Genomic DNA, 17,902 nt, shown 5'->3' with positions numbered 1-17,902 from the left:
TTTAATTTTCGCACATGATTGGAAGTTTGTTTTATAATTTCCCGTGCTGTTGGTTCAATTATCTTGGAGCTTAAATTTGCTTTACACGACAGAGAACCCCAAAGCAGTGACTGTGACGTCGACTAGTGGGTTCCATCAAAATATTTTTGAATTAGGCAACCAGCATAGGGGGATTTTATACCTTATGTTAATATTAGTTACTGCCTTAACTGTTTCTTATTATACACAAAACCATTTATGCCGAAGATTAATGGGCGTTTTATAAACAATCTACCAGCGAAAAGCACGTATTTGCACTGCGCGAAAAAATAGCGTTCATGCGCTGTAAACGTATATGCGAGACACATCTTGCTGGTACACGCATAAACCAACAAGCAGACTCTGCTTCCGCATTTCCTTTGTTCGTTGTCGCCCACCCCAGCCCCGTTACTCATCCCCGTACACAGACCCACACGCGCGCGCCATTTCGGCAGCGGCGCTACGGCGCCTCCGCGATTGCTAGCTGCACTTCGATGAGTGGCGCCTTACTGCTTCACATGCATTTATTCTGAAAACACTGCAGCATACTAGTGCCTGCTCAGCATTTTTGGCTGTAGTAGGGCTTGATTTTCGCTTGTGCGTTGCGCATTCTGCCACAATATTACGGCCACCTCGTTATAATTAACAGACCAGTCGGACAAGGCAGTTACATTGTAGTTACGTTACTTTAGGTAACAATCACCAAACGTTTGTGATAATGAATCGTTGGCCTGTTTCAGCATTTCTAGATTTAAGCATTTACCGCGCTAGTCGGACAGAGGCCGTATATTTACTCTTCGCTCCTAATTTTTTTAGTATCATCATTATAAATATCACCGACTATCACTGGAGCTCACTTGAGGTTCAGTGACAACAAATGCTTGTCAGGTTATGATATGCAGCCACACGGAATCTTGGACAAAAAATTAGGCCCCCGCAGTCAACCCACATTATGGCACGGTGGTGGTTCGGAGTGGTGTTTTTTTTTTTTTTTAATTCCAGACAAACATCACCTTATCGTGACATGTATACTTGCAAAATAAGTAATCTGGTTGTCTTGGTTCTTTTAATTTGTAGGAGTACTGTTTACCTCTTAGCCGGGAGAGAACTTCTATCAGGATTGGCCCCTAGTTTCGCCAAAAAATTGATTTTCTGAACACTGTCCTGAGCCCATAGGGAAAGAAAACCGACACGTTTAACGAAACAAGTATTTCCTGAACAAATGTGACTTGGTTTCTGGAATGGAACGAAACATCCCCGGCCAAAGTACGGCAGTATTCCCCATCCTTCCTAAATCTAGAATCTAATGTGAACATTCACGTCCGTCGCATAAAAAAAAAAACTGCATTGGAGCGGTTTACAAAATATTTAACGTAGTGTAGTATATTCTCTGTCATCAAGCACAGCCACCTCGGCTGTCGCTTCCGTATGTTATCAAGCATCCCGGCGTAGCATTATTCTGCTTAGGAATACAGCATGATAACGTATGCCTCGTTTGGCGTTCGTGCATACTTTTTGAACACGAAAATTGTACAAATGAGTGCTATCAACCGCAACAACAACAAGTATCATTCACAAGGAAACACGGCGAAAAGAGCATGGCTGAGGCGGCCGATCCGGCCGGAAGTCCAGGTATGACGTTTTTTAGCCGGTTTTCGCCCGCGCTCTTCGGTCTTCCGGCATCGCGCGGCGAGATGGGGGCGGGGCATCGGGCCACTTTTGTTTGCTCATTGCGGCGCTTCTATTGCATGTATTGCGGAAATATTTCGTACACATGAACTATTCAATGTGTACTTGCTGCTAGTAAACTTTTCTTTTAATTCTAAAACCGCTTCACCTTCCCTTTAAGGTGAAGGCAGTAACAAGTGTGCAGGTTGTGAGGTTTGGAAAATAGGTGGTCAGAAAATGTTGAAGTTGCACGTGCCGGGGAGGCACGTCCCCTAAGTTCTACAGAAAGTTCAACAGCAGATAAACAGAAGGCTCCTGGCGATGGCAAGCGATGACAAGCTCCTGGCGATGTGTTGTAACATTGTGGTGGCACAACACAGGGCTATGGTCATATGGCCTTTTTGCCTGATGGTTAAGGCTACCATGCTTGTTTGTTGTGACGCTGCTGTGACATCAGTTCTCATGTCAGTTGTGACGCAGTTGTGGTCACACGGTCTCTATTCTGAGCTGAGAGGACATAACACAAAGCTATGGTCACGTGGTCTCTTGCATGACTTCCAGCAATTACGCTTAAAGGAGTACTGACACCAAAATTTTATGATCCATTTTTATTGCTTTTATCGATGCTTAATGGTCTGGCGAACCCGACACAGCACTTTAAATACTTCAGCGCGCGACAGTTCAGTAATTGAACGGCATGAAAATCGTTCATTTCAATTCCCCGCGCTTTCAGCCTCAAAGGCGCATATGACAGAATTCCGGCATGACCTCACCACTTTGTGTGGACGTCAAAATACTGCGGAGGCCGGTGGGGGGCGTTGTTTCGACCGCGCCACCGCCGGAGCTGAACGGCTGAGCTGCCCAAGTGTGCTAGACTTACCATTGCGGCGGGAATTCGATGACGGCTTCCAATAAAAGTCCTCATGGCGACTTCTATTGCGATTCCGGGCTATATTATCGCTTCCTTCCCAGTGTGCGGAACTTTACTTTTGCCAACAGCGCCTTTCTGGGTTGTGGTTATGCCCGTAGCTCCGGCTACGTGCACCGGTTTGTGAATGCGCCAGTGCCCAGTTGCCGCTCGCGGGGCCGCGTGTGTGAAGTGACGTCCCAAGTTTTTGACGAGCGGTGTCCGCGTCACTTTTTTTGGCTACCATGGAATGATGTCGCGCTGATGTCCATTTGCTGAGTGCCGCTGTGCGAGCTGTTCCATTGGCGCAATAAATGAGATCCAATTAAAGTATGTTCTTCGCGTCGTGGGCCGCTCATATTTCATCCAAGGTATTCTGTTGAGCAAAGGAAGCGAAAATTGGTGCCAGTACTCCTTTAATTGTTGTGACATTTCCATGACATGGCAACTTCTCATTTCAATTGCGACACTTGTGGTGCAGTTGTGGTTACGTGGTGTGCACCCTGAGGGGACACAACACAAGGCTACGGTCACGTGATCTCTTCCGTGACAATTCCAGCTACCGCACCTAATTGCTGTGACATTTCCATCACATTGCAAGCTCTTGTGTCAATTGTGACACTGTTGTGGTGCAGCCACGTTCACGTGGTCTCTACCCTGCGGGGACGCAACACAAGGCCGTAGTCACGTGATCTCTTGCGTGACAGTTACAGCTACCGTGCTTAATTGTGACATTGCTGCGACGTTGCAATTTCTTGTCTAAATTGGGACTCTCTTGTAGTGCAGCTGCGGTCATGGTGCCTTCACCCAAGGTGACACAACACAAGGATATGGTCACGTGATTTCTTGCGTGACGGTTCCAGCTACCACGCCTAATTGTTGTGACATTGACATGATGTTGTAATTTCTTGTGCCAATTGTGCTGCTGTTGTATGTGGTCACACTCATCATCATCATCATCACCATCATCATCACCACCCTATCTATGCCCACTGCAGGGAAAAGACCTCTCCCATTAATCTCCAATTATCGCGGTCCTGTGCTAACTGAATTTATCCCCGCAAACTTCTTGATCTCATCTGCTCATCTAACTTTCTGCCGCCCCCTGCCACGCTTGCCTTCTCTAGGGATCCACTCTGTTACAGTCACAGTCACGTGACCTTTACCCCCTAGAATTTAGGGAACCTTGTTGTTTGTTCTGTTTTGACGCCATTTGCATTGTGCTGACCTTTGAGTGGGCGTTGTGACAACTTGCAGCACGGAGCCACGGTCACGTGGTCCTAGGCCCGAGGGTTCCGGGCACCAACTTGTTCACACTGGAGGCCCTGCTGTCGGTCTGCCGGCTCGACCTCGAAGTGTTGAGGCGACCAGCAAGCCTGAGGCCCATCTGCGAGCGGATCGGTCCCCGTAGCTGCTGCAGCTCTTGGTCGATACCACACTTTGTCGCGGTCCTCCACAACCGGTCCTCCTGCCTCGACATCACGGCCACGGACGTGCAAGAGGTGACCGCTACCTGCCTGTTGCTGTGCCATTATAGTTGTGATTTAGTTAATGTTTAAAGAGTCCATGAAGACAAAATTTAACCTTGGTCTGTTTGAGAGAACTAGCCTTTGTTAAACAAACTCACTCAACTCTATCCCAGCCGCAGTGAACATTTTTCTAACCAAACAATGAAGAAACATTGCAAAAAAAAATTTAATTTTTTGCTGCATCACTTCAACTGAGAGGCGAGCGAGAGCTGCCTTAAAGACATAATTATCAGTGTTTTTATTTATTTTTTTTAGTGCATACTGCAGTCCCTTAGGGACCAAGCAGGAGTGTTAAATCCCCCGTGAAAATGGAAAGAGCATTTCTAGCAAGAAATCACAATTTACAGCTTCATTTGTGACTATATTTGTAGATTCTAGCTAGAATCGACAGCTTCTAACTAGAAAAATTCTTAGTCTAGCTAGAGACGATTATTTCCGGCTTGCGGGTTTTTTTTCCTTCCAGCAGGACTGAGAAATGCTAGCTGGAAGTAATAGCTGCCAGCCGTAAAAGAATCTCACTCCAGCTAAAAATGAGCTGGAAACTGAATTTCCAGCGAGAAATTGTGGCTATTTCTAGCTAGAAATTTTCCCAGCTAGAGGAAATTTCTGGTTCAATATTCCAGCTAGAAAAAATATTTTCACCTGGGATGTGTGTTTCAATTCATGTGATATGTTCAAGAGAATCTACAGGCCTAACTACAATTGTACACCCAACTTTCTTGGTGGTGGCCTTGGGCGGTTGCCGCCAATTGCACAAACAAGATTCTGTGATGTCACAGCGAGCTCTTCAGAAAGTAGTTGCCACTGCTTCATCTGTTTTTCTTTATAAATTGATCATTTGTTAAAAGTTTGGGATAAAAGTGGTAACGTTCTGTTATAGAGACAAAACAGTCCTTTTAATGAACAAAACATATTTTGTGTTTATGGCCTTCTAAGTTGAATAAGGTGGCTTTGGTGTGACCCTGTCATCAAAACAAATATTCGCACCATGCCGAGACCTTGTTTGAGCAAGGTTATATTATTAGCTTTTCATTCTGGCAAACTTTTTGTCATCCCTTGAAACTTGCTTGTTAATAACCCAGTGCCTAGCATAGATAGTGGTTCCAGGGTTTAAACCCAACACCATGGCGGAATTTCGTGCCAACTGGTAATTTACAAAAAGTCTGCATGTTCTATCATAACTGTACGGTGGAACTTGTGTTAGTGATCATGTTTTCTCTGTCAGGCACTTGCTCCATCTAGGGAGGCTTCTCCCAAACTTCATAACTCAAAAGTTCTACACTTCTAAGACGAATGGAGGATCGGTACAGTCTGCGTTGATCGGGGACAACCAAAGTTTCTAACAGCCATGAATCACTTTGGAATCGATGTAATTGTCAGTTAGGGCCGTACTCGTCACCGATAAATTTCCATTACGTAACATTCTGTTTCCGGGGTCACTGCAGTTATACATCTAGCATCGTCTAATGGTTAGCTTCGAACACTGCCCCAATCTTCATCAACTGCTAAAAATGAACTAGTCTGTTCGGCCACTATGGCCTACAAGCAGTGTTACAGTTATTACATCCTGGGTTATATTTCTGTTTTTTTTTTTTTTTTTTGTGCTCCCTTAGATCAGTTCTGTGCATTCTTTTCGTAAATAAGGCACGTGGTTTAGTACCCTTTAGGTCAGTCTAGGTGCGGATCAAAGTTCCATTTCACACCAGATGATCCCGGCCTGCAATATAATGTAGGAAAAAAAAAATGTCAGCGAAGGAAAGTTTGACATCCACCTCAGTGCAGCCGTAGTGCTGCAAAGGAAAGCTGTACACCTTTCTCAGAAACTGGAGGTGGATGTCAGAGCTCAGAAGTCAGGAAGTGGACATCAAACTTTTCTTCACAGAAACCTACTCCACCTTGGGGATTTCCCCTAAATCTGGTCGATAAACAGAATGTCATATTTGACGCGGTGGCTCATTGGCTAAGGCGTGTTGCCACTGAGCCCAAGGATGTGAGTTAGATCCCAGCATCATTGGCTGCTTTTCTGATGAGTGAGAACGCCCGTGTGTTGATATTTCAGCGCACGTTAAAAGATCCCACGGTGGTCCAAATTATTCCGGAGCCGTCCGCTACGGCGAGCCTAATAGCACGGGCATAGCTTCGGTGCATTTAACCACATGCAGTCCAGCCTGGTTATTATAACAAACACATCAGGATATGGAGATCACTTCATTATATCCATGAGTGAAACTTAAGCGCAAACAGACACGGGACGAGAAAGGGAGACGACACTAGCGCTTACTATCAAATGAAAGATTTATTAAAATCGAAAACACATTTATACCGCACCATGACCTCACAATCAAGCATGTGTGACCGTCGCTCATGCGTACGGCAGTACATGAGGACAACCGCCCCATTTCCTTCTCCTCTTTTTCTTTCCCTCATCTTCTACCCCCCTCTCCTTAAGAAGTTGCACTTCTTTATCTAGAATACTCAGCGACGGGTGACTTACACAATCAGAACCCTTTATCCGGATATGGAAGGCTAGTAAGCGCTAGTGTCGTCTCCCTTTCTCGTCCCTGTGTCTGTTTGAACTTAAAGGGACCCTGCAACACTCTTTGAGCAGTGCAAGTAAACCTGCGCGACGTTTAGATTACACTGCCAGGAATACCTGAGCCAAATATTACACGTGCACGTGAAGCGGTGAGCGCGCAAATCGTTGTGAAAGACGCGGAAAAACCAACCGCTCTCTCTTCAGTTGTCCTCATTATGCAACCCCTGGCATGGCCTAAGGGACGTCACATAGGCCATGGCTGCCCGATCAGCTGTCACTGGTCAACTTCGCGGCTAGATTCTCCCATTTCCGTCGTCGTCATCGCTGTGTACGAACCTCTTCTATGCCTGAACCTGTAGGCACAGTTTTGCCGTTTCTTTCGTGCTTTGAGTGCGCGCGGAGTTTGAGTGATGAGCTCAATACTTCCCTTTCAACGGGACCACTCGTCTACAAACGTTTATTGCTTCAAAAACGCCCTACCAGCCTGAGCGCGCACTTGCGAGCAGGCACCATGCCTGCTTTTTTGTGGCACCAGACCGAATATAGGCCCCTCCGCGTTGCGGAGAAAAGGAGAAAACTACCCGGCATGTGATATATCGAAGGCCGCCGAAAAGAACGCCGCGAGCCACCCCCCTCTCCGGGAGAGAGCGCGCAGCTTTCGTCGCGTTGTGCGCCGTCGAGTTGAGAGGGAACGATTGTGCGCGATTTCTCATCGCGCGTAGTTTCGTTCATTGTGAACGAATTTTTATAATTCTTGCGGGAGGAGATTTCTGGGACAATAGACTTTATCCCGAAGTACATTGCTAGTAGTCGATGGCAAGTGTTGCAGGGTCCCTTTAAGTTTCACTCATGGATGTCACCAACTAGCTCGTCTCTCCATTTTGCTTCATTATATCTGTTTTTCGCTATATCTGGACATTGAATTTATGTATACAAATTGTAAGGGGAAATGAAGATGTGTTCGTTATAGTCGGGATTTTGTTAAAACCAGGTTCTCTATAAGTGGGCTGTACTGTAATCTGAAACAGAATGTCGTGTCCATGGCCGCTCGCAGGTTCTCGAGAGGCTAGAGGCCTGTGCTCCACATTACCACAGCATGAAGTTGAGCCACGACTGTGCGTCTGGTGCGCCGTTGTGCCGCGGCGTTCCGGCCGAGTGCATCGAGCACAACGCTGTCTACACCATCCTCCACTACCTTGCCGACGTGGACTTTCTGGCGCCGGTCGCCGGTCAGGGGGACGACGAGGATGAGCTGATGGACGACTGGGACCGGGGCCGGCGCGGTAACGACTCCGCCGCATCGTCGCCGTCTTCCACCCCGGCGGTTGTCCGCAAGCCGCACCTCTCGTACACGAGCGTCTTCCTTCCCATCGCCCAGAGCACAGCGGCCATGCCGTACTTCAAGGAATTGGAAGAGTACGGTGAACTTCATGACGACGTGACAGAGGTGCGTGCTGCGTCCGTGGTGGGCATTAGGCTTTTAAATGCAGAACACTTTAGGGGCTCGCCTTGTCGTCGTAGCTCGCTCGCTGGACCGAAGTAGAGCCACACGGCGTCTTGGCGTCGCAGCGTAACCCAGAGGCTTCGAAAGCCAAGCGCGGTTTATTAGTAAGCGAAAAAAAAAGTGCCGTGCAACGCCGGAATGTGCAGGAGGAAAAGCAAGTACAAAGAGAACGGAACTCCCGCGGGCGCAGTTTCAAGCAGGGGGCGCGTGAGCATTGCGAAGGCAGGGAATCTGAAATGCATTGGGTGGTAGCAGTGAGCGGATAATGACGATGCTACAGCCCATTATGGCGAGTCACTGCTCTGCACTTCCGACAGCTTTCACGTTGAGTGGAATGGTTGTAATTTTTTTATGGGAATTCAGTACAATGGAATTATAGTTGAAGAAGTGCTTACTGCAGCAGCTTTCCGCAAAGGTGACAGAAACAATATATAGCTGCTCAGCTGGCTGCCAAGGCGATTGGCTTGCATCCGCCGAAAAGTGGTGGAACGATGTGCCACGAATCTCTTGTGCTTCAGCACACGGGGTGCCATCTGTAGGCCACTCATGAATGAGCTGTGTGTTTTACTATGTTCGTTACTAAACTATAGACCTGTCCCAGACATGGTCTGGAGGTAATTAAAGGAACTGGAAGGGTGTGGCAAACTGCGGGATGAAGTGATTGACATGAGTGCTTGCATTATTTGTATCTGCAGTGGAGCATTGCAGAGGTCAGTTTTGAGCTGAGCTTTGGTTTGGCTTTGTCTTTAATAGGCTGGGCTTAGTGCACTCTAAGGCCCGCACTACAGATTCAATTCAATTCAACTTTATTTTCCGGAAAGCGATGGGCCAGAGCGTTTTGACCAGGTAATGTACATTTCTGCAGCCTTGTTTGTGCATCACCAGGCTGTCTTGTGGTGCTTTCACATTAAACTGGACTTAGCCGGGTTTTTTTAGAACTTCACTTAAAGTTTTTCTATTTTGTTATGAAACTTGACGGGAAACTTGCTAGGGGTTAAATTGAGATGACTTGAACTTTTTTTTCTGCGCATTTATGTTCCCTGAGGCATTTTGCTGCAATGCCATGCACAAGTTCGTTGCCTCATCTTATAACAGCACCAGTGTAGTAACAGCACCCCTTAGCAAAAAGTGATTTTCAAAGTGAGTGTGCATGGGACAGTTTGTGTAAATGATTGTGGCCCCCCTCATAACATCAGGTAACTGGGTCAAGCATTTTTCCGCCAAACAAAACTGCAGGTTGTAGTCAACTATCAAATTTTGTATCATTTGCAGATACCACTGTTTGTGCTTTCTGCGCTGTTCGTATGCTCAGTGTAAGTAGTGTTACAGTTCCAGCGTGAAAATGGTCAAGAGGGAACCCAGCTGAAAAAAACAACATAGGAGGTCCAATTGGACCTGCCCAAAACACCATTGAACCAATTGAAACCAACTTGCAAGTTGCACCAAGTTGCACCTCCAAATGGTTCAATGGTGTTTTGGACAGGTCAAATTTATTTATTTATTTATTTATTTATTTATTTATTTGTTTGTTTATTTATTTATTTATTTGTTTGTTTGTTTGTTTGTTTGTTTGTTTTCCTCAAGGATCCCTAACAGAAGGGACATTACATAAGGGGTGGGTATACAAGACATTGGCAAAGGCAAAATGGGATGTGCAACACACCAAAACAATAAAAATTGTAGGATATAGCTGAAGCGGAAGAAACAAAAAAGAAAAAAAATGGGGGGTGGGGTGAACAGGTACAATTGTTTGAGGAAGGTGGAAGGAACCATTTTGCGGTTGTAAAGGTACCACTTCAGTGGTACGAAACATTGTCAAGCACAAATAATTGAAAATATACACGCCATACAAGGAGCATAGCATAAGGAACCATCATATAGGAAATAGCACCAGCGGTCACAAGAAAAAAAGATCAAGTACGTTCAAAAGTCACCTTGCCATTTATTACAGTTCAATGATGGTTGCCAGCGATTTTTTAAAGGTTTCTGCATCCTGAATGCTAACAATGGTATCTGGTAGCGTGTTCCATTCCTTAGCTGTCCGAGTGAAAAATGATTCTGCAAATGTGGTAGTTTTAGGGTGAGGACATTGTACCTGCAATTGGACTTCCAATGCTTTTTTCCTCGGCTTGGAATGATGATGATGATGAAGATGGAACTCTCCGTATTTTTCTCGTGGTCTTCGCAGGTGGTGGGGATGGAGCTGGGGCTGAAGCACGCCCTGTTCGACGAGTACCTGCTGCACGACACGGTGTACGTCGCGCTGGCGGGTGCCGCGGTGCTGGCGACCATGTGGGCCTACACGCAGTCGTTCCTGGTCACGATGGTCACGTGCCTGGCGGTCATCTTCTCCCTGGGCACAGCCTACTTCCTGTACACCACCGTTTTCCGCATCACCTTCTTCCCCTTCATGAACATCCTCACCCTCACCATCGCCATAGGTGAGCAGGGGCCTGCTAAACTCAAATAGACATCTTGTAAACGTCTTGAAGGTGTCTTGGCAAGGCGTTCCAGATGCCTTTGTACTGACTACTACAAGACTTCTCAGGATGTCCGAGCAAGACATGCAAGAGGGCTTAGCAGTTGGGAGGAATGTCCAGTTGGGGAGGAATATCAAATTGGGAACATTACGTTAGAACACCACGGAACATCACAATGTAGGTTAATGGGAGAGACCTTTGTCTCGCAGCAGACATAAATAGGCTGATGATAATGATGTTAGAACAGCTGAGCCTGTCAGAGCATGAACAAAATGTAACATCAAAATGGCTCTGTTGGAGTGGGGTTGGGTTTCACTGGTGGACACGGATCTGGTGACTCCGTGTTAGATTTTGCTGCTCCATTGGGGATTTAGGACGACTCAGCGCGCAATGGAACTGAAGATGATAGGTGTAACATTAAGAGACAAGAAGAGGGCGGAGTGGGTCAGGGAACAAACGCTTGTTAAGGACATATTAGTAGAAATTAAGAAGAGGAAAGAGACGTGGAACCGCTGGTCATTAAAGGGGCACTGACACAAAAATTTTGCATCTTGTTTTTTTTGTTGCGATAAGTAGCTAGTGACCTACTTATAACCTGTAGAAACCTCATTTGCTTCAGCGTGCGACGGTTGTTTAATTAGAGGCATTTTCAATGCGGCCAGTCGCAGTTTCGGTTTCAGCGAGTGCCGCGAAACGATGGATTTTGTGGATTTTGTGTGAACAAAGCTGACCATGTGACCGTCGGAGGGATATCACAGTTACAGAGCACAGCCGCCGTAGCACTGTCGAATCCGCATCGACGGCAGTTTCTGCGAATGCCCCCCCGTACTGATCTCGTGAGGCGCCTAATTAAAAAGCGACCGTGGATGTGACGCAGGCGCTGCGAGTGCAAATGCTACTGCGGCTAACGAACGACGCGCGACGCTCGAGACGGTGGGTGGCAAGACGCGCGCTGGGAGCAGCCGGCCGGTCTGCCTACAGGTCCGCCTACAGATGTGTTCGGCTTAGCACTGCGGCGGATATTCGAGTGCCGCTCTCGTAAGCGGTGCAGATGACAATTTTTAATGCAACCCGCCATGGCATCATTAACTCCTTTCTCATGTAAGTCACCATGGTCGGGACTTGGGGACAATTTCGTGCAGCGGTAACAAGCTATCACTCGAGCTACCTGCGCCGGCGTGGGCCACTTCGCGGCCGTGGCCGCTGCCTGCACAGCGACCGTGCGGCTTGCTCAGTGGGCTTTTCGTGCCTCCAGCGCGTTTCCGCATCCAATGGTAATAAATAGTAATAGAAACAGAGTGCCTGGAATCGCTGTAGAACTTTGGTCGCGGCCAGCTGCCCGATGAGCTTACGAAATCACGGCGCCTCCGCCGCCAACGATCGGGTCGTTCGTTCTCGAGAGCAGAGCTCCGCCCTCCGGCCCTCCGATTGGAGCGGCGAGCCGGCAGTGCGGAAGCGGCAAACACAAACTCGTGACGTGTTTGGATGTTGTTTATTTACACTTGCGCGGGTGGATCTGTTGGCCGCTCGGTTGCGTTTCGCACACTTCAAAATTGATTTTAAATATGTTCTAGGCTGTATTCACCGCTGATATTTTGCAGATGATGTATATGTGTTCCCACCAATCTATCTCCGAAGTTATCTCGCCTTCAAAATTTTGTGTCAGTGCCCCTTTAAGGGTAACAGAGTGGATCCCTAGAGAAGGCAAGCGTTGCAGGGGGCGGCAGAAAGTTAGATGGGCAGATGAGATGAAGAAGTTGGCAGGGATAAATTGGTCGCAGTTAGCACAGGACCGGGGTAATTGGAGAATAATGGGAGAGGCCTTTGCCCTGCAGTGGGTGTAGATAGGCTGGTGATGGTGACGATGGGGATTTAGTTTCTCAGTCCAGGTTGCCCAGTATGGCTAAGCCTTGACGCATGGAAAGCAGATCGAGCTTGTGACATTGGTATCCGTTTGCTTCGGCCCCATGCACCTCTCTTGGCGCTTAATTAACTAACATGTGGCAAGTGGAATTATGTGGCATTGCTAAGCGCTCGCTCTTGCCTCCTCGGGCATGCTGCAGGCATCGGGGCGGACGATGCGTTCATCTACTGCAAGATGTGGGGTGCGGCCAAGGCGGAGAAGGACAGCGGCACGCTGGTGAAGCTGGTGCGGGACACGCTGCACCACGCCTGCCTCTCCATGCTGGTGACCAGCGTCACCACTGCTGCGGCCTTTTTCGCCAGCTGCGTCAGCAGCATCACTGCAGTCCGATGCTTCGGGTGAGTACAATGTCCTGCACCAAAACCACTTTTCATTATTCTGTTTTTGTTCTGTACTGTTTGGTTACCCCATTTTTTTTTTTCAAATTGTTTTGTTTGTTGTATTTGACATGCGATTCCTGTTGTGCCAAATTGGGTGGTGTGGCTGTTGATAGAATTGCAGGTGGTGCGAGTGGAAGGTATATGTGTGTGCTGTTATTTCATGCAAAATAAAGTTAGAAGTTGCGCTCGTCTTGTTTTCTCTATCTTTGTCCTCGTCTTTTGCGCAAACTTATTCCTTCGTACGATCCCATTTGCCTCACTATCCGCCATGATGGTTCAGTGGCTGAGGTGTGATGCCGGGCCTAAGGATGTGGGTTCGATCCCGGCCATGGTAGCTGCTTTTCTGATGGAGATGAAAAGCAATCCCACCCTTATGTCGATACTTCGGCGCAATTCAAATATCCCCAGGTGGTAAAAATTAATCCAGAGCCCCTCACTACGGCAAGTCTCATAGCTCAAGTGCAGCTATGGCAGATTAAACTCCCAAAAATTTGACATTTGCCTTCTCTGCGAACGACGCAGCCTGTTTGCCGGCACGGCGGTTCTGGCGAGCTTCTTCTTCACGGTGACGTGGCTCCCCGCGGCGCTCATCGTGGCCGAGAAGTGGTGCTCTTCCACCTGCTGCCTGTGCGTGCCCCCGTTTGGCGTCTACCTGCCACGCCTGCGGCGGTTCTGGTGCTGTGCTCCCGTCTGCGCCGCCCTCTGGCGTCTGCACCACAGGTCAGGAACTGCCACGCTGCCTCCTCTTGTGGACCAGAGTTGCTCAAGATACACCAGTCGCAAAACTCCCCATAGGCCCCATGGCCTTCTGCAGTGGGGAAAATTGGGCGAGCACGGGGCGAGTTGACTTGCCTGCTATCTGTTGATTGAATGTTGAAGTACAGTCAAGTCCACTTCTAACAATAACCAAGTGCCAAGGAAATCCCATCATTATAACAAGTAATTGTATAAGTGGGCTGAAAAAAAGACAAAGCAGAGCTTACACGATTTTATTTGCATGCAAGCAAGGTCGTACTACCACTTATTTTCAGAAAAGAAGCCATAGTTGGTCAGCTTCGTTTTCCGCACGCAAAGCTGGTGCACATCTTTTTCAAGAGCATCTATAAGTGCTTCACCTCGCTGAGCAAAAGGTTCTTAGCGGAAACAAAGTCCTTGATGGACTGTATCATGCATTGGGCCCCCTGCGAAGACACTGGCTGAGTAGGCTGCACATATCCACACAACAATCACCTCTTCAGTGAAGCACTTGGATGTTTCCAAAACATCGGCTCTGACATCCCATCTTTGGAAAGATGGAGGCAGTTGAAAAAGCACCCAGTCAAATTCAAAGCGGCAAACAAATGACACAACAACCAAATGTACAAGCAAGCGGCGCTAGCGCACGAGCAGGCGTGGGGACGACGCCAAAAGCGCCGGCGCCAGGAGGGGGGTTAGGAAGGAAAACTGCTCTCCTCCTCCTCTTGCTTCCTCATAAGCAGCAGAGTCACCTTGTTTTTCCAAGGGGTGGAAGGGATGAGGCGCATCGCAGCTCACGGCGCATGCTGGCGGCCGGCAGAAGCATTGTTGGTGCACGCTGATTGGATTCAATCGTCATATCCAATATCGCGGCACTGGAGCATTGTAATAAGCGGTTTATTTTACCATAGAAAGCATACAAAAGTGGATGGTGCTGTAGCTGTTTATTGTTATATCCAATATATTGTTATAAACGGTATCATTATAAGTGGGCTCCACTGTAATACTCAGGTGCTTGCAGCTGCTGGCATTAGCCTTGAAGGAAAAACCGGGGCAACATAAGTGAACGGTACCTAATTTAGTGTTTCCTAATTTAAGAAGCAAGTTTTATTTTATCCATTTGTATTATCAGGCAGATCTCTGGCAAAGTTCAGTTTGTGTCCCCTAGGTGCTGTGTGCCGACATACTTGTTCTTTGGCTTCAACGGAGGAGGGGTGCTCGCATGGCCCAGATTCTGAAGCGGAGTTTCACCACTGGGACATTTTGAAGAACTCTGCTTGTTGATAGCAGAGAATTCTCTGTATTAATACATTATGGTTGGGAGGTAGCAGCCAGATGTTTTTCTACTGGTATGTGAGCTAAGGCTGGCAGGAGCAGATTTTAGCGCCAAATTTGATAAAAGAAAGTGCAATCAGAAAATGTTGAGGCACAACTCCCACTTATAACGATTCCGCTTATAGCAATATATTGGCTGTAATGATGAACAACTACAGCACCGTCCACTCTTGTATGCTTTCTATGGTAAAATAAACCACTTATTACAATGCTTCAGTGCAGCGATACCGGATATTGCCGCAAACCATGCATTGCATTTGTTTATTTATGTTTTGTTTTTACAGCCTGGCTGCGCCGATCTGTGTTATCTGTGTGCCAAGTGAAGCGCTTGTTCTATTCTTTATTTTTATGCCGCACGTGTTATCTCTTTTGATAGGGCGTTTCGAACTAACATGAACAGTCTAGAATAATCTTCTTTGATCTACTGTGTTCTGGATGTAATTCGATGGTTCGAGAAACACTCGCGCCAAAAGATAAACGCTTGCAGAGCGGATGTCGCGGTAATCGACTCGCCGACGCACGCTTGTGCACGTCACTTTGTTGACTGCTGCTTCGCCGCCTGTGCATTCTTTGAGGTTCGCTCCAATAAACTTGTTTTCCTTCGTGACAATATAACAACTAAATTTGATTACAGCAAGCACCGAAACTGTGAGCTGCCGCCAGCTCTCTGCGCGTCACCAGCATGCGCTGCAAGCCAACGAAGCGACTTCACCGATTACGAGGAAGCAAGAGGAGGAGGAGAGCATTTTTCCCTTCAAACCCTCCTCCCGGTGCCGCTGCTTTGGCATCGTCCCTGTGCCCGCTTTCTCACGCGTTCACCTGTTGTTATGTCATGTGCACACCGCTTTGAATGTGGGTGCCTCTTCAACTGCCTCCATCTTTTCGCGGAAGGGATGTCAGGGCCGATGTTTTGCCGAAGTGATCGTTGCATGGATACATGCTGCGGACAGTGGTGACAGTGACCACTCTGAAGGCGCAGTGTCTTCGAGGTAGGCCCAACGCAAGATACAGTCCCTGAGGGACCTCATTTCTGCCGAGGACCTTTCGTGCCACCTTCGCGTAAAGCAAACAAAGACCACCGACTATGGTATCTTACTGCGAATAAGTAGTAGTACAACCTTGCTTGCATGCGAATGAAATGTTTTGATCTGTTTTATCTTTTTTTTTTGCACAACCAACTTATAACAATTGTCTGTTTATAATGATGGGATTTCCTCGGCACTTGGATATTGTTATAAGTGGACTAGACTGTATTACAAAACAAGAAAAACGGTCCAACTATTCCCCTACGCGTTCTTTGGGGTTCTACACTGCTGGCTTTTCTTTCAGCATGTGTGTGTGTGTGATTTAATCGTACATACCCGCCGCGGTGGCTCAGTGGCTAAGGCGTTGTGCTGCTGAGCACGAGGCCGCGGGTTCGATTCCCGGCTGCGGCGGCCGCTTTTCTGATGGAGGCGAAAAGCAAAAAAATACGCTCGTGTGTGTGAGATTTCGGCGCACGTTAAAGATCCCCAGGTGGTTAAAATTAATCCGGAGCCCTCCGCTACGGCGCGCCTCATCGCCTGCATTGCGTCGGCGCGTTAAACCCTACAAACAATCAATCATTTAATCGTACATCGCAATCGTACATTGCAATTGTAATTTTATCGTACATACATCATACATCGCAAAGTTAATCCTACATTTACCCTTGTTCCTTGCTGGATTCACAGTCTCACTGAAGGAGCGCGGGTCTTCTACGACAAGCTCCTGCCGTGCATTGTCATTCGGCTGAGGTGGTTCTGGCTTCTTTCGCTGGCGGCGGTTGCGGCGGGTGGTGCCGTGGTGGTCTTCATCCACCCACGACTGCGACTGCCCGAGTCGCCGGAGTTCCAAGTGCTAAGTGCCAGCCACCTCTTCGAGCGTTATGATCTCGACCTGAAGGAGCGCTTCTGGTTTGAGAAGGCACGCAACCGGGTTAGTAGCGCTTCATTGTCAATTTGCATGTGAGCTGTACAGGTCCTGGCATCCGCAGCATGGCTAAATTATGCAAATATTGCCATGATCTTTGCCTTCGAATTAATTTAGTTTGTGCTGTTACGAGCGCATGAACGCACCCGGTTATCTTATCATTAGTTTAACGTGTAGTGCATCTTTGCTCTATCTGTTGTAGCTATGCCAGGCAGTCTTTTTTGATAAGGGAAAGGGTGTCACCTTGTCCGCACTAACCTAGATCGACAATCTTGATCTAATTGCACCATTCTGGAAAAGAGGGCATTCACAGAATAATGAATGCAAAGCAAATGTGGCGGCATCTGATTCGCTAATGGTCAAATCTGCATGTCTCTTTGTTGACTGCTTCTTCAACACTTGTGCTTTTCTTCTAGTTTATTACGGAGCACAAGTTCGCTCCAATAAACTCTGTTTGCAACAAGAGCCTTGATTCATTCTTGGCTACGTGAAATTATGAGGCAAGGCATATAAAACACTTTCCTCCCACCTGCAATTTAAAATTTTCCGTGCAGAGTAAAATGGTGCACTCTGTGTAAAAGAACGCGTCCTCCCACAACGTTCGAACTTGTGCCTTCAAAACTGTGTGCAACGACAATCATACACTGTATCTATTGTGCTATTGTGATGTTGAAAGTGCCTATTTGCTTGTATACTATCATCATCTAGCCTTCTATCAAGCTCTTCTTGAGATCATTCGATTTCAGCATTAGTAGCAGGTAAACTGAGCATCTCTTGATTAGCACTTGCGCAATAACCTGTATTCACACTCACACCGGTTAGCCAATTCAGAGTGACTGCAACAATTTTGGCAGGCGTCTGTTACACAAAAACACCCTGTAGGAAAGCTAACTTTTTCTGACGATGATGATGAATGATTGTGGGTGAAGTGAAACG

General features: G+C 47.4%; 1 protein-coding gene across 2 annotated transcripts in view; it reads left to right on the top strand.

Annotated features, from left to right (window-relative positions):
- Positions 1 to 17,902, top strand: part of Disp (RND transporter family member dispatched) — a 260,112-nt gene that overhangs the window by 225,096 nt on the left and 17,114 nt on the right. For both annotated transcript variants that reach the window (XM_077674488.1, XM_077674487.1), the window contains exons 7-12: positions 3,851 to 4,095; positions 7,713 to 8,105; positions 10,351 to 10,603; positions 12,706 to 12,904; positions 13,469 to 13,666; positions 16,729 to 16,972. In XM_077674488.1, the coding sequence (XP_077530614.1) occupies positions 3,851 to 4,095; positions 7,713 to 8,105; positions 10,351 to 10,603; positions 12,706 to 12,904; positions 13,469 to 13,666; positions 16,729 to 16,972 (1,532 nt within the window). The remainder of the gene's footprint in view (positions 1 to 3,850; positions 4,096 to 7,712; positions 8,106 to 10,350; positions 10,604 to 12,705; positions 12,905 to 13,468; positions 13,667 to 16,728; positions 16,973 to 17,902) is intronic.

This window comes from Haemaphysalis longicornis, unplaced genomic scaffold (assembly GCF_048455015.1).
Source record: "Haemaphysalis longicornis isolate Haplotype H1 unplaced genomic scaffold, Haemaphysalis longicornis Haplotype H1 scaffold_6, whole genome shotgun sequence".
Taxonomy (NCBI): domain Eukaryota; kingdom Metazoa; phylum Arthropoda; class Arachnida; order Ixodida; family Ixodidae; genus Haemaphysalis; species Haemaphysalis longicornis.
This window is presented reverse-complemented; position numbering and strand designations above follow the sequence as displayed.